The 15,348-nt window shown below is 52.5% G+C and overlaps 1 protein-coding gene across 2 annotated transcripts in view; it reads right to left on the bottom strand.

Moving 5' to 3' along the window:
• UROC1 (urocanate hydratase 1) overlaps positions 1-15,348 on the bottom strand; it is a 56,747-nt gene that overhangs the window by 26,125 nt on the left and 15,274 nt on the right. The window contains exons 1-6 of one of the 2 annotated variants that reach the window (XM_017515982.2): positions 9,631-9,804; positions 3,526-3,656; positions 2,431-2,524; positions 976-1,035; positions 532-660; positions 308-369 (exon numbers count right to left, since the gene is read on the bottom strand). In XM_017515982.2, the coding sequence (XP_017371471.1) occupies positions 308-369; positions 532-660; positions 976-1,035; positions 2,431-2,524; positions 3,526-3,656; positions 9,631-9,756 (602 nt within the window). In that variant the 5' untranslated portion in view covers positions 9,757-9,804. Of the gene's footprint in view, positions 1-307; positions 370-531; positions 661-975; positions 1,036-2,430; positions 2,525-3,525; positions 3,657-9,630; positions 9,805-15,348 lie in introns of those variants that run through there. The other variant, XM_037734036.1, reaches the window with a different exon arrangement.

The following is a 15,348-nucleotide window of genomic DNA, read 5'->3' as shown; positions in this document are numbered from 1 at the left end:
ATTATTCATCACAGAAATTTTTTTACATTCACTGTAAATTCGGTCAATTTTCTGTATGTTTGAAATTGTTCATAATGAAATATTGGAAAAGGCAGCATCTAAAATTATAGGTTCTCTTGCATTCAAGAATATAAAATTTATAAGCATATACATAAAACTACTAGGGAATATGTAAAAATAAAATTAATTGTGCTACAGTTCTGTGATTGTGTTTTCCAAGACTTGTATTTAATATCACCATTTTGCTTTATAATGACCCATGGCTATTGGGGAAACGCTGCCTGAATAGACTGAAATAGTGACTTACATTGTAACCCCCAAGGCAAAGAGCTTCTCATACTCCGTCCGGGAGGAGTAGTTGGGAATGACCTGGAGAAGAGGATGGGGCAGGGAGTGGGGCTGAGAGCTTGGAGAGTGAGCACAGATCCCCGGGGGGTGACAGACAGCATCAGGGCACTGGGCTCTCCTCCCAGCGTCAGCACATGCTCTTTGGAGCCCTGGGCAGGAGCTGGGTCAGCTGTGGGGACCCACCATCCCGTTGGTGATGATGAGCCGTGGGGCGCTGCGGCTGCTGGGGAAGAGGCCGAGTGGGTGCCCGCTGTACATGACCAAAGTCTGCTCCTCTGTCATCTTCGACAAGTAGAACATGGTCAGCCAGAACTTGGGGAAGAGCAGAGTATAGGGACTCTGTCAGCGGAAGCAGCACCCCACGCCCAGCCCCACACCACTGTCCACACCCAGAGAGCTCCCGCAGGCCCCGAAGTCTCCATTCCACTCCGGCCCTATTGTCTCCCTCAGCACTACCTCACTCATTCCTGTAACCTGAAACTTCCCCACATACTCTCCAATGCTGGAGCCTCAGGCACCAGGGAGGCAGAGGCCTGTGTCCTGAGCCACGGGTTTGTAAGATCCTAGGCCAGAGCTCCAGACTAGGGGAAAGGCCAGGGTGGGGCGAGGCCACACAGTACGCAGTACCTGAGCCCAGTTGCTGAACACCTGCCCATTTCCTCCGTAGGTCACCAGCTCCTGGGGAAACTGAGGAAGACGTGGGGTCATCTGAGATGAGGGCCTGGGAAGGGCCTATGGAGTCACAGACAGGGAGAGAAAGGGCCCCCATCCCCTGGAGGCACAATGGGGCAAGGGGGGAAGCCAGAAGGGTGACACATCTGCAAGAACACGGGCCCCAGCTGCGACTGGAGCAGGGGCTCAGCTTGGGGTTAGGGGTGAATCTGGGTCTGGGGTCACTCTGGGAACTCAGCCTGGGTTCAAAGGCAGGGTTGATGTGTGACCAGGGTCTGGGGCCAGGGCCAGGGTTTAGGGCTTTCCCACCTACTAGGTGAAGCGGTCACATTCTAGTAACATATTGCCCCAAGGAATGCAGGAACACACCCGAGAGGCATTCCATTCTCAAATATGGGGAGCTGCTCTATAGACTGGCTCAGGGTGCCCATGACAGGCACATGTGGCCAGATCCATGCCACCCAATATGGTGGCCACCCGCCACATGTGGCTTTTCAGCTCTGCTCCCTGCATAGATACATCCCTGGTTTCAAAGACTCAGTATGAAAAAAATGTAAAATATCTCATTAATAATGTTTACATTGATTACACGTTAAAACAATAGTATTTTGGAGCCAGGCATGGTGGCGGGTGCCTGTAGTCCCAGCTACCTGGGAGGCTAAGGTAGGAGGATCGCTTGAGCCCAGGAGGTTGAGGCTGCAGTGAGCCAAGATCAAGCCACTGCACTGCAGCAACAGAGTGAGAGCCTATCTCTAAACAAACAAACAAACAAACAAACAAACAGTAAAAACATAGATTTTGGATATATCAGCATGAATAACATATGGTGTAAATCTGTTTATTTTTACTTTTTCATGTAATTTTTTTTTTTTTTTTTTTTGAGACGGAGTTTTGCTCGTTACCCAGGCTGGAGTGCAATGGCGCGATCTCGGCTCACCACAACCTCCACCTCCTGGGTTCAGGCAATTCTCCTGCCTCAGCCTCCTGAGTAGCTGGGATTACAGGCACATGCCACCATGCCCAGCTAATGTTTTGTGTTTTTAGTAGAGACGGGGTTTCACCATGTTGACCAGGATGGTCTCGATCTCTTGACCTCGTGATCCGTCCACCTCAGCTTCCCAAAGTGCTGGGATTACAGGCGTGAGCCACCGCGCCCGGCCTTCATGTAATTTTTTAAATTACACGTGTGTCCACTGCAGCCACGGTGACGTCCTGGTTTTGAGGCTGCACTACAGCCACGAATGCAACCACTGGGGGAAGCTGAGGGAAGGACCAGGGACCTCTCTTACTAGCTTCACAACTGCCTGTGTCTATAATTATCTCAAAATTAAAAGCGTGAAAGCATGACACGTGTGTCTCACATTCTGTTTCTGCTGGGCAGTGCTGGCATTCAGTTTCCCTGGCTATTACCTGGGCTACAGCAGGGTCCAGGTTGTTCATGATCATGTGCATGATGGCAGCAGCCGCTTTTGTCCGGCAGGGGTACTGCTCAACCGGGTAGGCCCTGCAATGCAAAGCCCAGCCGCCAGGCTGCCCTTCCTGCCAAAGTGCAGCATCCAGTCCCGCCCCATCCAGCCCCTGGCCGAACAGGCAAGGACAGCCAGACCCAGGGTTTGCAGGAGCGTACAGTGGGGGCTCCAGCACCACTAGGGCCAACTCTGTGCTGCTTATTTAGCTGAAGTTCTTAAGCTTCCAGGGAGGGGGCATTCAGGCCCCTCCCCAGCTACCCTCCCTCCCCACTTCACATGGTCCACCTGGGAGACAGCTGCTGGCAAAGCGGAACTGACGGCTGCTCTCCAGAAGCCTCTCCCTCTGGGTAAGATGAATTTATTCATTTCTTTCTTCATTCACTCAACAAACACTTTTGGGCACCACTTCTCCAGCAGGTGCCAGGACCAGAGGTACTGGCTGGAGTGAGGAACATGGCTCCTACTTTAAAGGGGACAGCGTTCCCTGGGATGTCTCAAGGAAAGCCTGGGCCGCTGGCACCTTCGAGAACAATCAAGTGCAGAAATGCAGACTCGAAGCCCCACTCCAGAACTGCTGGGTCTGAACCTGGGGTGAGGCCTGGCAGCCCACGTTCCCACAAGGCCTCCAGGGATGCTGTGTACAGTGTGGCTTAAGACCCTCATCGAGATCGTGGGGTATGTGAAGTCACTGCCAGAGCTCCCTAAAGCTCTCCCTACCGTCTGGCAGAACAACAAGCCCTAGTTTTTGAAATGGGTTTTGTATACAATTTGGCTCCCGAATTGCATAGGACTGGCTGCACAGGACAGATGGGCCAGGTCTGAGAGACCTGAGAAGCTGCCCCCGTCTTCTGGCCAGGATCAGGGGCTGCAGCCAGCGTTTGGCTCCAGCTCCCGAGGTGACGACACAGAATCTTCTCTCCCCTACCTCCTAGTCTGGACAGACTGGGTTTCCCCCTCACTACTGACTCCCCCATGTTCCCTTGCAGGAGCTGCCTGCCCCTCTGGGACCCTTTGAAGCTGTGCCCACAAGGCTGACCTCATTTCAATGTCAGGGCAAAACCGGTACATGTAGATGTGCCCATACAGTTGCAGCTCCTGGGCAAATTCTGGGGCCAGCATGTTCTGGACATCTTGGGGGAAGTAGCGCAGGGCGTTCCTCAGTGCCAGCTGTGGGAGGAGAGTGAAGAGATGATGGGGGCTGGGGCTCCGGGCTGGGTGTTCTGAGGCCCCGTAACGGGCCATCCTCCTCCCACATGGGTTTGTCTCTGCTCCACTCAGAAGCCTGTTGCCCACCTAGAGACTGCCTGGTTCTCTCCCCAGGCCCATCTACAGTGTCACCTCCTACAGAAAGCCTTCCCTGATTGCCCCCTCCTGCCCCTTTCATGAAGGCAGACTGATCCCTCTCTCTTCTTGCTTAGGGTGAAGCATCTGTTCTGAGGATGGCACTGCTTACCCCAGGGAGGGATCAGAGAGGGGCCTGCCTGAGGCTTGTGGCTATGGTGCAGGATGCAGAGGCTCCAGCAGGCAGAGTAGACCCAACAAAGCCTTAAGTACCCTGTGCAGGTGCATACAAGAAAAAGCTGTCAAAAACAACACGTATTTACACACACACATGAACTCTTGATCATGAGCCACAGGAAGCAATTGCTATGGCTGCCCAGATACACACATCCCTACTCCGTGGAACAAATCTCAGCTTTCCTATGTGGGTTCTAATACATCCATCCTCTCTAGCTCCTTTCATTTCACTTTCAAATCAATACTGCTTGCATCCCCTAAACTGGTTTCACAGCCTGCTGGTAGGCGGTAGTTGCAGTCTGAGGCCACTGTCCTCACTGCTCTAAAGGCAGTGCCAGACACAGCCCTGGGGCTCGACGGGCTGTTTTACTAATGTGCTACACGAGGAGGACCTCTTGCATAATCAGTTGTGTCAACTGCATTAGAAACATTGTTCAGGTAATTACACAGCACAAAAAGTACAACACACGTTCTGTGAAAATTAGTGCATTTAAAATGGTGTCAGTTGATGGAAGTGAATCAGCCATTCTTAAAAGCGAAACGTGTAAGAAGCTCAATCTGTTCTGAAATGAAGCACAAACTTGTGCCCTCAGCAAAGGACATTCTGGCAACTTTTCCAAAGCCTAAATACAGCCCCAAAGCTCTGTTTGCCACATTTTCCTCTTGTATAAAATTTCCATCTGCTAAACATTGAATTTTTCCTTATTGCTGAAATTCAGTAATTTAGCCTAGATATGTCTTAATGTCGATTATTTTATATCAAGGGTTTTTTTCCTTTCCAGGATAAACTATATCTTTTTATCTGCAATTTCACGGTTTTATTTAGTTCACAAAAGTTGTCATATATTTTGGCTTAATACTTCATCCTGTGTCTAGAGTTACCTAATAGGCCTGCGATAAATATTCTTTAAGCGGGAAAGGAAGGCTCACTCTCACTGACCTGGATTTAATCCTCCACACCTCTGACTAGGGGCAGCTCTCAGCATTAAAACTAGATGATGGGGCTCACACAGGTCACATGACCTGCCCAAGGCCCTGCAACAGGCCTGTGGATGACCTGGAGGGCGGCCCAGTGCCTCCGCCTACCCTGGCAACTTCAGCAGAGGAGGAGTCTCAGGCTGAGCATTGCCCACTGTTCTCAGGAAGAGCTACGTGGTATGATGGGGCCCACTGCTTCCCGATGACCATGGAACAGTGGGCAATGCTGCACTGACTGCATGCAGTTCCCTCCAGAAACAGCACGGCCCTGCCAGGATTTTTATATGTTTATGCTATGAAAAATATAAGGCCAGGCACAGTGGCTCCTGCCTGTAATCCCAGCACTCTGGGAGACCAAGGTAGGAGGATCAGTTGAGGCCAGGAGTTCCAGACCAGCCTGGGCAACATCAAGAGACCCCCATCTCTACAAAAAAATTAAAAAATAGCCAAGCATGGTGCATATGCCTGTGGTCCCAGCTACTCAAGAGGCTGAGGTAGGAGGATGGCTTGAGCCCAGGCATTTGAGGTTCCAGTGACCTACGATCACACTGCTGCACTCCAGCCTGGACAAAGCTAGATCCTGTCTCTAAAGTGTTTAAATATATATATATATACACACACACACATATGTGTGTATATATATAAATGAACTGTTGAAACATGTAAAGGTAAACCAGGATAATCTGATATGTAATATTTGTGCCAAAAAATGAGGTTTACAAGACACACTAAGAAAGCAAAGAAAAGCATGATTTAATATCATTGCACTTTCACCATTTCTTGATTGCAGCCAGTGACACCTGCTTCAGATTTCTGACCTCTGGAACTGCACAAGAATAAACACAGGTTGTTTTAAGCCACTGCACTTGTGGCGATTTATTACAGTAGACGTGGGAAGCTAATACAGGCGGTAACGGAACACTGCCTCGGGCATCAGGGCACCTGTGCCAGGCACATGCCTGTCCTGCACGGTGGCTGAGCACCAAAATGAAAGGATGCCAGCCTGTAACGTTGTTCAGCCCACAGATCAGGGTGTGTGTGTGTGTGTGTGTGTGTGTGTGTGTGTGTGTTCAGCCTAGGACTTACTTTCATTCTAACCTGGCAGTCAGCTTGTGGGGCAGTAGCACACTTTTAAACGTAGCCCACCTGAAAGTTTCTGACTGCCACTATTTCTGCCAGAAATGATGGCCATTATCCAAATGGCTTGGCTTTGTTTGAGTCACCCCTGTCCCTGCATCCCTCCAGCCCAGCCTTCATCAGGGTCTAGGCCGAGGCTGCGTTGAGAGCCAGGAGCTGCAGCCAGACTTCCTGAGTGCGGGCAGCACTCTGGCTTGCACGGGCTGCAGTGGCTGTCAGGCTGCTGTGGCACAGGCCTGCCACATGGCACACACATACTCCCCCTCTCTGACTGCCCCTTCCCCCTCTGTAAAGCGGGCATAATAACAGTACCCACCTTGGAGGGCTGCCCTGGGGACTCAATGAGTTGAGGTACTTAGAACAGCCCCAGGCACACATAAGTACGTGTGAGTGCCCAGCTGTCAAAGCTGTCATTTCCCACACTTGTGGGCCTCCATGCTGCCCATCCCTTCTTCCAGCCAGGCCTCTGCCCACCTCACCCCTCTGGAACCTCCTTAGAAGCCTTTATACTCTGGGGCAGGGGTGTTGTTAAACAGCAGGCATGCCCCTATTCAGAAACCTTCATGGGCTCCCTATTACCCGTCTGATAAGGCCATGCTGCTCCTGACATTCAGGGTCCTCCATCAGCCAGCTGGGTCTGGCTCTCCAAGCTCAACACCAAGCCCTGGTCCACACGGAACCTCCTCCATCCTGACACACCTCAGACAGACCCGTCTCCACATCTCTGCGCACTGCCTCCCCTTGTCTCCAAACTCTTGGGCATTTCTCCTTTCCCAGGCTAAGAACCCTGCTCAAGCTGCCATAGCCACCTCTTCCAAGAAGTCCTCTCAGGTTCCTCCTTCAGCTGAAATCTTATGGGATGTTAGTTAGGGCTCCTAGGGCGACTTTTATTCATTCAGCAAACATCTGCTGCTGCCACTGGAGATCCCAAAATGAACCCGGTGGAGACCCCAAAATGAACCCCTGCCCTCAAGAAGTTCAGGAGAGGAGGACATTGGTAGTGACAGGGACACAGATGCACAGCCATCTTCAGATCTGCTGTTGGGTGCCCAGCACAGGCACTTGGGTGGGGTGGATTTGGGAAAAAGGGTCACTAGGATAAACTGCACATGGGGGAGGTACTGAAGACATTTCTAATGGGGGAACTGATGCTGTCGTGTGACTGAAGTCTCCCTGTGCACGGTGAGAGCTGTGTCAGGCGCATGCTGAGAGTGTCCTGATTAACTTGGCAAAGGAAGTCCCCGCTCTAGTCACAGAGAGAGTTCTGTTAAACACCAGCAAAGAATGATGTGCACGTTAGTTCATCCAAATAATGAAACACTATGCAGCCATTTGAAGACAGGGCCCTCTAAAGGCACAAGAAGGAACAATCTGGAAAAAACCGTCGCATAGGTGCTTTCCTGTGTATTTTTAAGAAGGATCACAGATGTCTTCTGCACCCCATAGATGCACAGAGTGTGTTTCTGAAACTCTTGAGTAGTCTTCAGTAAAGAAAAACCGTGTGGCCTACTTTACTTCATTTGGGCTTCCCCACAACCTCCTGCTGTCATCAGTTTCATCTTCAGCTTACAAATGCCAAAAAAAATAAAATAAAATAAAGCCATGGCAACTCTGGAAGGTGAACTGGGGAACTTACACCTTTATACATTCGACTTCTTATCTCAAAAATTATCTTCAAATACCCAGGTTAAAGATCAACAAAACACATTTAAATAAAAAATAGAAAGCAAGCCGCAGGACTCAGGGCCTGCCCATGAAGGAGAGGCAGCTCCACACCCACTCCTGCTCCAGGACGCCCCGACCCTTCAGCAAAGGGGGACACACTCCAGCAAAACCCAGGTGGCCACTCCTCCACCTGGAGGTGCCTTCTCCTCCCAGCACAAGACACCCCGGGAGCTGAACACAGCCATAGAGCGTTACAGGGGATGTACAGGTGGCAGGGCCCTCCCTGTGCTCTGGGGTGAAGGTCCAGGCACGGGCACCCAGCAGGGAGGTGACCAAGGGGGAAGAAACATTAACACCACCTGGACAACCGTGGAGATGGGCCAAGGGGAGGGGCGAAGGGACTGGATCACCGGCTTGCAATCTGCCGCCAAGTACCTGAAACCTACCCGCCCCCTCTCCAGCACCCACCACCTACCCTCCCCTGTCCCCACCACCCAACACCTACCCTCTCCACCCCCTAATGCCCACCACCTATCCTGCACCATCCAACACCTACCCTCCCCACCCCCAATGCCCACCACCCACCCTCTCTCACCCCAGTACCCAACACCTACCCTCCCCCCACCCCCAGTGCCCACCACCTACCCTCCCTCTACTTCCAACACCCGACACCTATCCTCCCCACCCTCAATGCTCACCACCTACCCTCCCCATCCCCCAGTGCCTGCCATCTACCCTCCTCCTGCCCCCCAGCACCTACCACCTACCCACCCCCACATCATCTCAGCCCCCACCACCTCCCCTCCCCTTGTTTCCCGGCACTCATCACCTACCCTACTATCCTGCTGGCTTCTCCTCCATTTCCTTTTCCCTCCAACACCAGCTCCACCTGCCCCCAGCGCCCTACTCCCACAAGGACCCCCAGCATACTCCTAGCCCCCCAACTCCCCTCCACCCCACTCCCACCAACCCGCTTCCCCTTTACCCAGCACCAGCTCTGCCCTGAGCAACCCCCACTGTCCCCACTGCATCCTGTTAGGCCTCTGTGGGTGGCTTGGGAAAGGCCAGGGGGCTCTGGTGCACAGGGCAGCCATCTTTATCTGGGAGGTAGGATTCCTCTTTTAGTCTTTATGCTTTTTTGCAGTTTCCATTTCTCTAGTGTTTCTGAAATTCTTGAATAGTTTCCAGTACAGAAAAGGAGGAAAGTCTATATAACCGTGTCACCCACTTTATGTCATTTACTCTCTCCATGACCCCTGGGTCACGATTTTCATCTCAAGCTTACAAATGACAAAAGGCAGGTTCCCAGACTGGGCACCGCCAGCAAGTGTGCACCATCCCTGGCCTGCCTGGCCATTAGGTGAGGGGACGCCAGCCTCAGCCCACCTCGCCCCAGCACCCGCCTGCCAGCCACAGTGTTCAGCCACACAGGCTAAAGTTCTCCAGAGGTGTGGGGGAGGAACAATTTCAAATGAAAACAAGAGCTGACCTTTGTGCAAATGTTCTGCATGTTGGGGCGGACCCGGTGCCGGGTGTAACACTTCACACCCACCCAGGGCCTCCTCCCACTGGAGGTGACCACAGTGCCACCATTGACCGGCCACTGACCTTGAGCGTCAGGATCCTCACCTGTAAACAGGCATGGCGATCCTGCACCCAGGGGCGGCTGCACACAAGAGACAGAGCCCGCCACCCACTGCACGCCACCAGCTGGAGTCCCTGGAGGCCAGGGTGGATGGCTGAGGAGCTCCCACTGAGAGGGCAGGAAGCCGGGGTGCTCGCCATGGAACACCTGGAGGACGTCTAGAGGCCAAGGCCTCAGGAGCACGGACCCACTGCTTACCTGCTTCTCTGCAGGGCTGAGGCCAGGGGTCCTGACTGGGGCATGGGGCACCCCAGCCTGGCGTCCTCGGTTCTTTGGGAGGGGCCGCAGGGGCAGGCCAGAGCACAGAGCCTGGAGGCTAGACATGTGTGGCTGAGATGGAGGCAGAGGCCAGCACTGTGGGGAGGCCAGAAAGACACTGGGCAGATAGGGCCCAGTGGGGGGGACCTCCAGCCCCAGGGCCACTCCTCCCGCCCCTCATTGGGCGCCAGGCCTGTGCAGGGAGCCATGTGCAGGTCCGAGGGTCACTGGCCTCAGGCGGGCTGCCTGCAGTGCTGACCAGGGGAGGGCAGTGCTCTGCAGAGGGCAGGCTTCACGCTGGGGAGCAGGGCTGGGCCCCTTTCCTTTCCAGGAGGGTTGTGCTGTCTGAGGAGTTTTAGGGGGTGGGTGGGGCTCTAATGCTGGGGTGTGCTGTGGCAGCCCTTGGGGGCACCACACCAACCAAACACTCCATGTTCGGGTCTGCATCTTGACGATGGGAGCGGGGAGCCGTGTGATACTGGGCTGGGCACAGAGTGCAGACACCCTCTCCTCCTGCTACCTCCCACTGGGGGCTGGGTGACAGGAACAGTGTGACCCCAGCAGGAGCTGAGGAGGGCATATCACTCCACCCCCTCCCAAAGCTCTTTTCAAAGGACCTGCCTGAGGGATGACTGTCATCCCCAAATATGTTAACAACTCTGCCAGAAAGCATTCTTCATGAGCCCTACACTACTGATGGGGAAACTGAGGCCCAGGTCTCACTCACACAACCAAGAAGTGGCGGCAACTGAATTCTAGCAGTCCCGGGGAGGTGACTCACCTGGGTGTACCCAGCTCAGAGCCTGACCAGCCCTGTCCCTTCGGCTGTGTCCTGTCTACACAAGTGGGTGGCCCTGGGCCACTCAGCAGTAAGGAGCAGAGCACGGTTAGGCAAGCCCCAGTACAGGGCCTGCGCGTGGATGCCCAGCTGCCTCTCAGCGCTCGCTCCTCAGAGAGCATCCTGTGAGTCAGCCCTGAGGGGCTCGTTGCCCCATTTTATGGATGAGGAAACAGGTGGAGAGGGGGATGGGACTTGCTCAAGGTTACACAGCCAGTCACGGGAAGAGCTTGGATTGGAGCCCTGAGGACCCAGAGGTCTGGCTCTAGCACCCTCCCATCCACGCTGGCCCTTTTGCGGCACAGGGAGGGCACCCTTAATGGGGCGATGTGAGACTGTGATAGAATAAGAAACAGTTTTTGGTCTCTTTCCTGTTCCTGACACAAAGCTCCTAGGGCCCTGGTAGAAACTCTAGGAGAATCTTTTGTTCTAACATTTGGTTTTTGAACTCTGGTTCCTGACATGGAGCTCCTGAATCTGTTGGAATTTCCTTGGTGACAGGAGCAGAGCTCTTTTGTTCTACTGAGAGGACTCTTGGCAGATCCCTGATATCCTCGGGATGGGGGCTGGTTGGCAAGGGAACCAACCTGTTATTAGAGGGTTGGAACTTTCAGCATCCTCCTGACATTGGGGAGGAGAGAGAAGCTGAAGGTTGAGTTGATCACCAAAGGCCAATGATTTAGTCAATCGTGTAGGTCATGAAGCCTCCACAAAACCCCAAAAGGACAGGGTTCAGAAGAGCTTCCCAACAGCTGGGCACAGGCAGGTTCCCAAGGGCACACCCAGAGAAGGCACGGAAGCTCTGTGCCCCTTCCTCACACCTCGCCTGGGGCATCTCCTCCATCTGGCTGTTCATCTGTATTCTTTGTACTATGCTTTGTAAGAAACTGGTACACATCAATAATAAAGTGTTTCCCTGAGTTTTCTGACCCACACTAGCAAGTTAAAAGAACCCTGAAAACCTCAGTTTATAGCCAGTTGATCTGAAGCACAGACCATAACCCGTGCTTGCAGCATCTGAAGTGGGGGTGCGGTCTTGTGGGACTGAGCCCTCAGCCTGTGGGATCTCACGCCATCCCTGGCAGGTGGTGTCAGAGTTGAGGTGACTGGGACACCCAGCTAGAGAGAACACACAGCTGGAGAGCTGGGTGCTGGAAAAGCCCACATGCACTTGGTGACTGGGGCTCAGCGTGCTATGTGAATGAAGGAGGAAAAGGTTTGTTCTCACATTGGGCCTGCTGCATCTCTGCTCCTCACCAGCCTGGGCCACCTGGGGCAGACATGTAGAAAGGCGCCCAGGCTTAAGCATCCCCCACTCAATCCTTCTCATGCCAGGCACCATTGCAGGTCCTAGGAACAGAGTGCACAAGACAGAAGAAGTTGCATGACCTGGATGCCAGCGGCCAGCACCTTCAGCTGTCTTCTCAAGGGCGTCTTCTGGTGACCCTGAGTCTACTCTTCCCACTCAGAGGGCAGCTGGAAGGGCTGGGGAATTAGCAGCCTCTCCCCATCTGCCCAGGGAGCAGCTCCTAAGAACCCCAGGTCCCCTTCCCCTCAGGGTGGGGAGAGTGTACCTCGGTCAGCTGCTTCCCCTCCCCAGCTCACCTTGCACCCCCCAACAGACAGACCCTCAGCAAACTGCACCGAGACCTAGTCTCAGGGTGCGCTGCACAGGAGGCCCCTCATCTCACGGCTCAAGAGCAGCCAGAAATCCAGCAGGTTTTCTGACATCTGCTGAGTTTTAAACGTCTGCAACCAATTTGTGGAAAGGCGAACACTGTACAAAAGTCGTGTGGATGGCTCCATGCCCTATCCCAACTGGGCTACCTGCACTGTGGCTCTGCAAGATTCTAGCACTGGGGGACACTGGGCAAAGGAGAAACAGAATCTTTCCTCCTTGCAACTGCACACAAACCTAGTGATCCCAAATAGTTTAATTAAAAACAAACAAACATTGCCAAACTATTTAGAAGTATATAGATCTTGGCTGGGCACAGTGGCTCATGCCTGTAATCCTAGCACTTTGGGAGGTCGAGGTGGGTGGCTCACCTGAGGTCAAGAGTCTGAGACCAGCCTGGCCAGCATGGTGAAACCCCATGTTGGAAACAGATGTTGGAAATAGATGCTCAGCACCGCAAAGAAAGAATCAGCACTGAGATAAAGGATGCTTCAGCAATGCAATTTTTACTTCCTGAACTGCAGGAAGGGTACCCTCACTAGCCATCGTGCCACAAAAGTACAACGAACAAAGGAAAACACACAAATTTATTCCTTACGCATCTGGGGTTGTCCTTACTGCTGTGTCTGATCTCCATTGGCTGGAGTCAGACCTTCACAATCTAAACTAAAACCCCGCTGGCTAACAACTTAAAACTTTTCTAAACAGGTAAAAGCAATGGAGAGCTGGGACATGTCTGTGAGCATGTCTAGCACAGACATTTTGGTTAAGGTACAAGGACATAGAATGTACTACATGCCTGTAAGCATGGCATGTCTAACAGCTAAATAGGATAGGGCTTAACAAAGTTATTAGCACACTTATTCTTTAACAAGATAGGAAACTTTAAAAAGGAATTTTTCTACTTCCCAGACCCCATCTCTACTAAAAATACAAAATTATCTGGGCATGGTGGTGGGTGCCTGTAATCCCAACTTGGAGAGGCTGAGGCAGGAGAATCGCTTGAACCCAGGAGGCGGAGGTTGCAGTGAGCTGAGACAAAGCCATTTCACTCCAGCCTGGTTGAAGGAGCGAGACTCCATATCCCCCCAAAAATATTAATAATAATGAATATCTCACAGAAGTTAAAAATGGCAGGCTGCCTGCTTCAAACAACCCTGGCTACACCGCTCCTTAGCTGTGTCCTTGGGTAAGTTACTGAGCCTCTTGGTGCCTCAGTTTCCTCATCTGTAAAATCAAAGTCTTTTATGTACTTCCTGGAATGCATCTGAGGATCGTATGAGATAACACACACAAAAGGTTTAGAATAGCACCTCACACAGAACACAAACCAGACAAGATGAGGTATTATTTTTCTAATGGTTTTCTCCATGAAAAAAGCATCATGTCTCCCAGAGACAGTTCTGCCTCCTCTCCTGGTCCCTACCTCTTCCCTGCCTTCCACAGAGCAGCAGAGGTGGCACCTGTGATTCAGCAGTTCTTCAGGGACGGCTTTCCTCCGTGCTTAGAAAAACCCACCCTTGGGATCTGGACTCCCTGTCTGCCTGTCTGACTTCACCCATCCACTCTCGCCCACTCCAGAGCCTCCCTTTTGCTCCTGGGACAAACCATGGTGGTTCTAAAACATGCCTGAAAATTCCTGGGCACTGCTGGGGGGCGTGGCCCCACTCCTGAGTCTGGTCCTGCCTCAATGATTTTCGTGTAAAAGGCAGCCCCAGGCCAGGTCAGAAAATGGCCACACAGCCAGGCTCCATGGGAACAGTCCAAGCACATGGGGCCCCAGGCCGGAGGTTACCCTAGGAGGTCCCCAGGCTGGAGGGTGCCCCACAAAACCCCCAGGATGAAGGGTGCCCTGAGGGGATCCTCAGATCACTGCCCAGCAGAGCTCCCCGGCCAGTGTGAGTCAGCAGGACACTTGACCTGGGTGAGCCTCCCAGTGATACAGGGCCAGCCAACATCTGACTGCGGCAGCCTGAGACTCCCATGAGAAGCACTCAGTCAAGCCCTTTCCCTCATTCCTGATCCACAAACTTGTGAGCAAAATTTACATGGTTGCCTTAACCTGCTAAATTTTAGGGCACTTCATTACCTAGCAACAGCCACTGGAACATCACCTTAGGGCCTTTGCAATGGCACCTGCTGGTTTCTGCTCACTGGAATCTTTGCTCCAATGCTACCTCCCGAGGCCTGCCCCAGCAACCTCCTTACACCAGACACACTTCCCATCCTGGTACCCGCTGTGTTTTCTTCACAGTAGCATTCACTGCACCATCTCTTTATCCAGATTTTCCATGCTTCCCATCTGTAATGGAAATGCTGTGAGGGCAGACACTGCATGGGTCTTGCCCTCTCACTGGAGCCTCAGCACTGAGTGGATGTCCTATATCCCTCAAATGAATGACTGAATGACTGAATGAATGTGAGTCCCTGGGAGAGGGCATCTTCATAGGGAAGCTCCTGAGGCCCCAGGTGTCTAGCCAGGATATGCATCCTCCCACCCCAAGACCGAAGACCATCTCTCTACTTGTCTCCCCTGACATCTCTGAATAAAGGGCTGAGATGTTATTCCCAAATTTGGCCACCAGGTGGCAGCACATAAGGAGCGCTGAAGATTCCAGGGCTGGCACTGGGGCCAGAGAATGCAGGTCCGGGGAAATTTGGAAGGCACCTTTGGATGCGAGTTAGGGCCGGCAGGGAATGCGGATGACCTGGAATCCCTGGGTCCCAGGCCAGTCTAGGGGTGGGCTGGAGGTTCCCCAAGGCCAGGAAAGTCATGATAAGAAGCTTCTGGCTTACTGTGAGGGGGGACTCCCACGCCTCTGTCCTTGAGAACATCAACACCATTTAAAGCTGTATCACAAAACCAGCAGAACTATTATTTCCTTAATATTCTTCCTTAAATAGATCCACAACTTAAATAAATGTAATAGGAGGAAATTTTTATTTCACCACTGTAACAGAAACCAGCAACTCGCCAGAAACAGGCAGTAACCATAAATTAAATTAATTACTAATATCAAATACTTACTTGGCACTCACTGAGTGCCAGACACCGCTGCAAACATTTCCCATATCCCATTTAATCTTCACAATATGGAGGTTCAGGATTATTCCCCTGTACAGGGAAATGGGGCACAGAGAG

Source organism: Cebus imitator, unplaced genomic scaffold (genome assembly GCF_001604975.1).
Source record: "Cebus imitator isolate Cc_AM_T3 unplaced genomic scaffold, Cebus_imitator-1.0 Scaffold568, whole genome shotgun sequence".
NCBI lineage: Eukaryota > Metazoa > Chordata > Mammalia > Primates > Cebidae > Cebus > Cebus imitator.
This window is presented reverse-complemented; position numbering and strand designations above follow the sequence as displayed.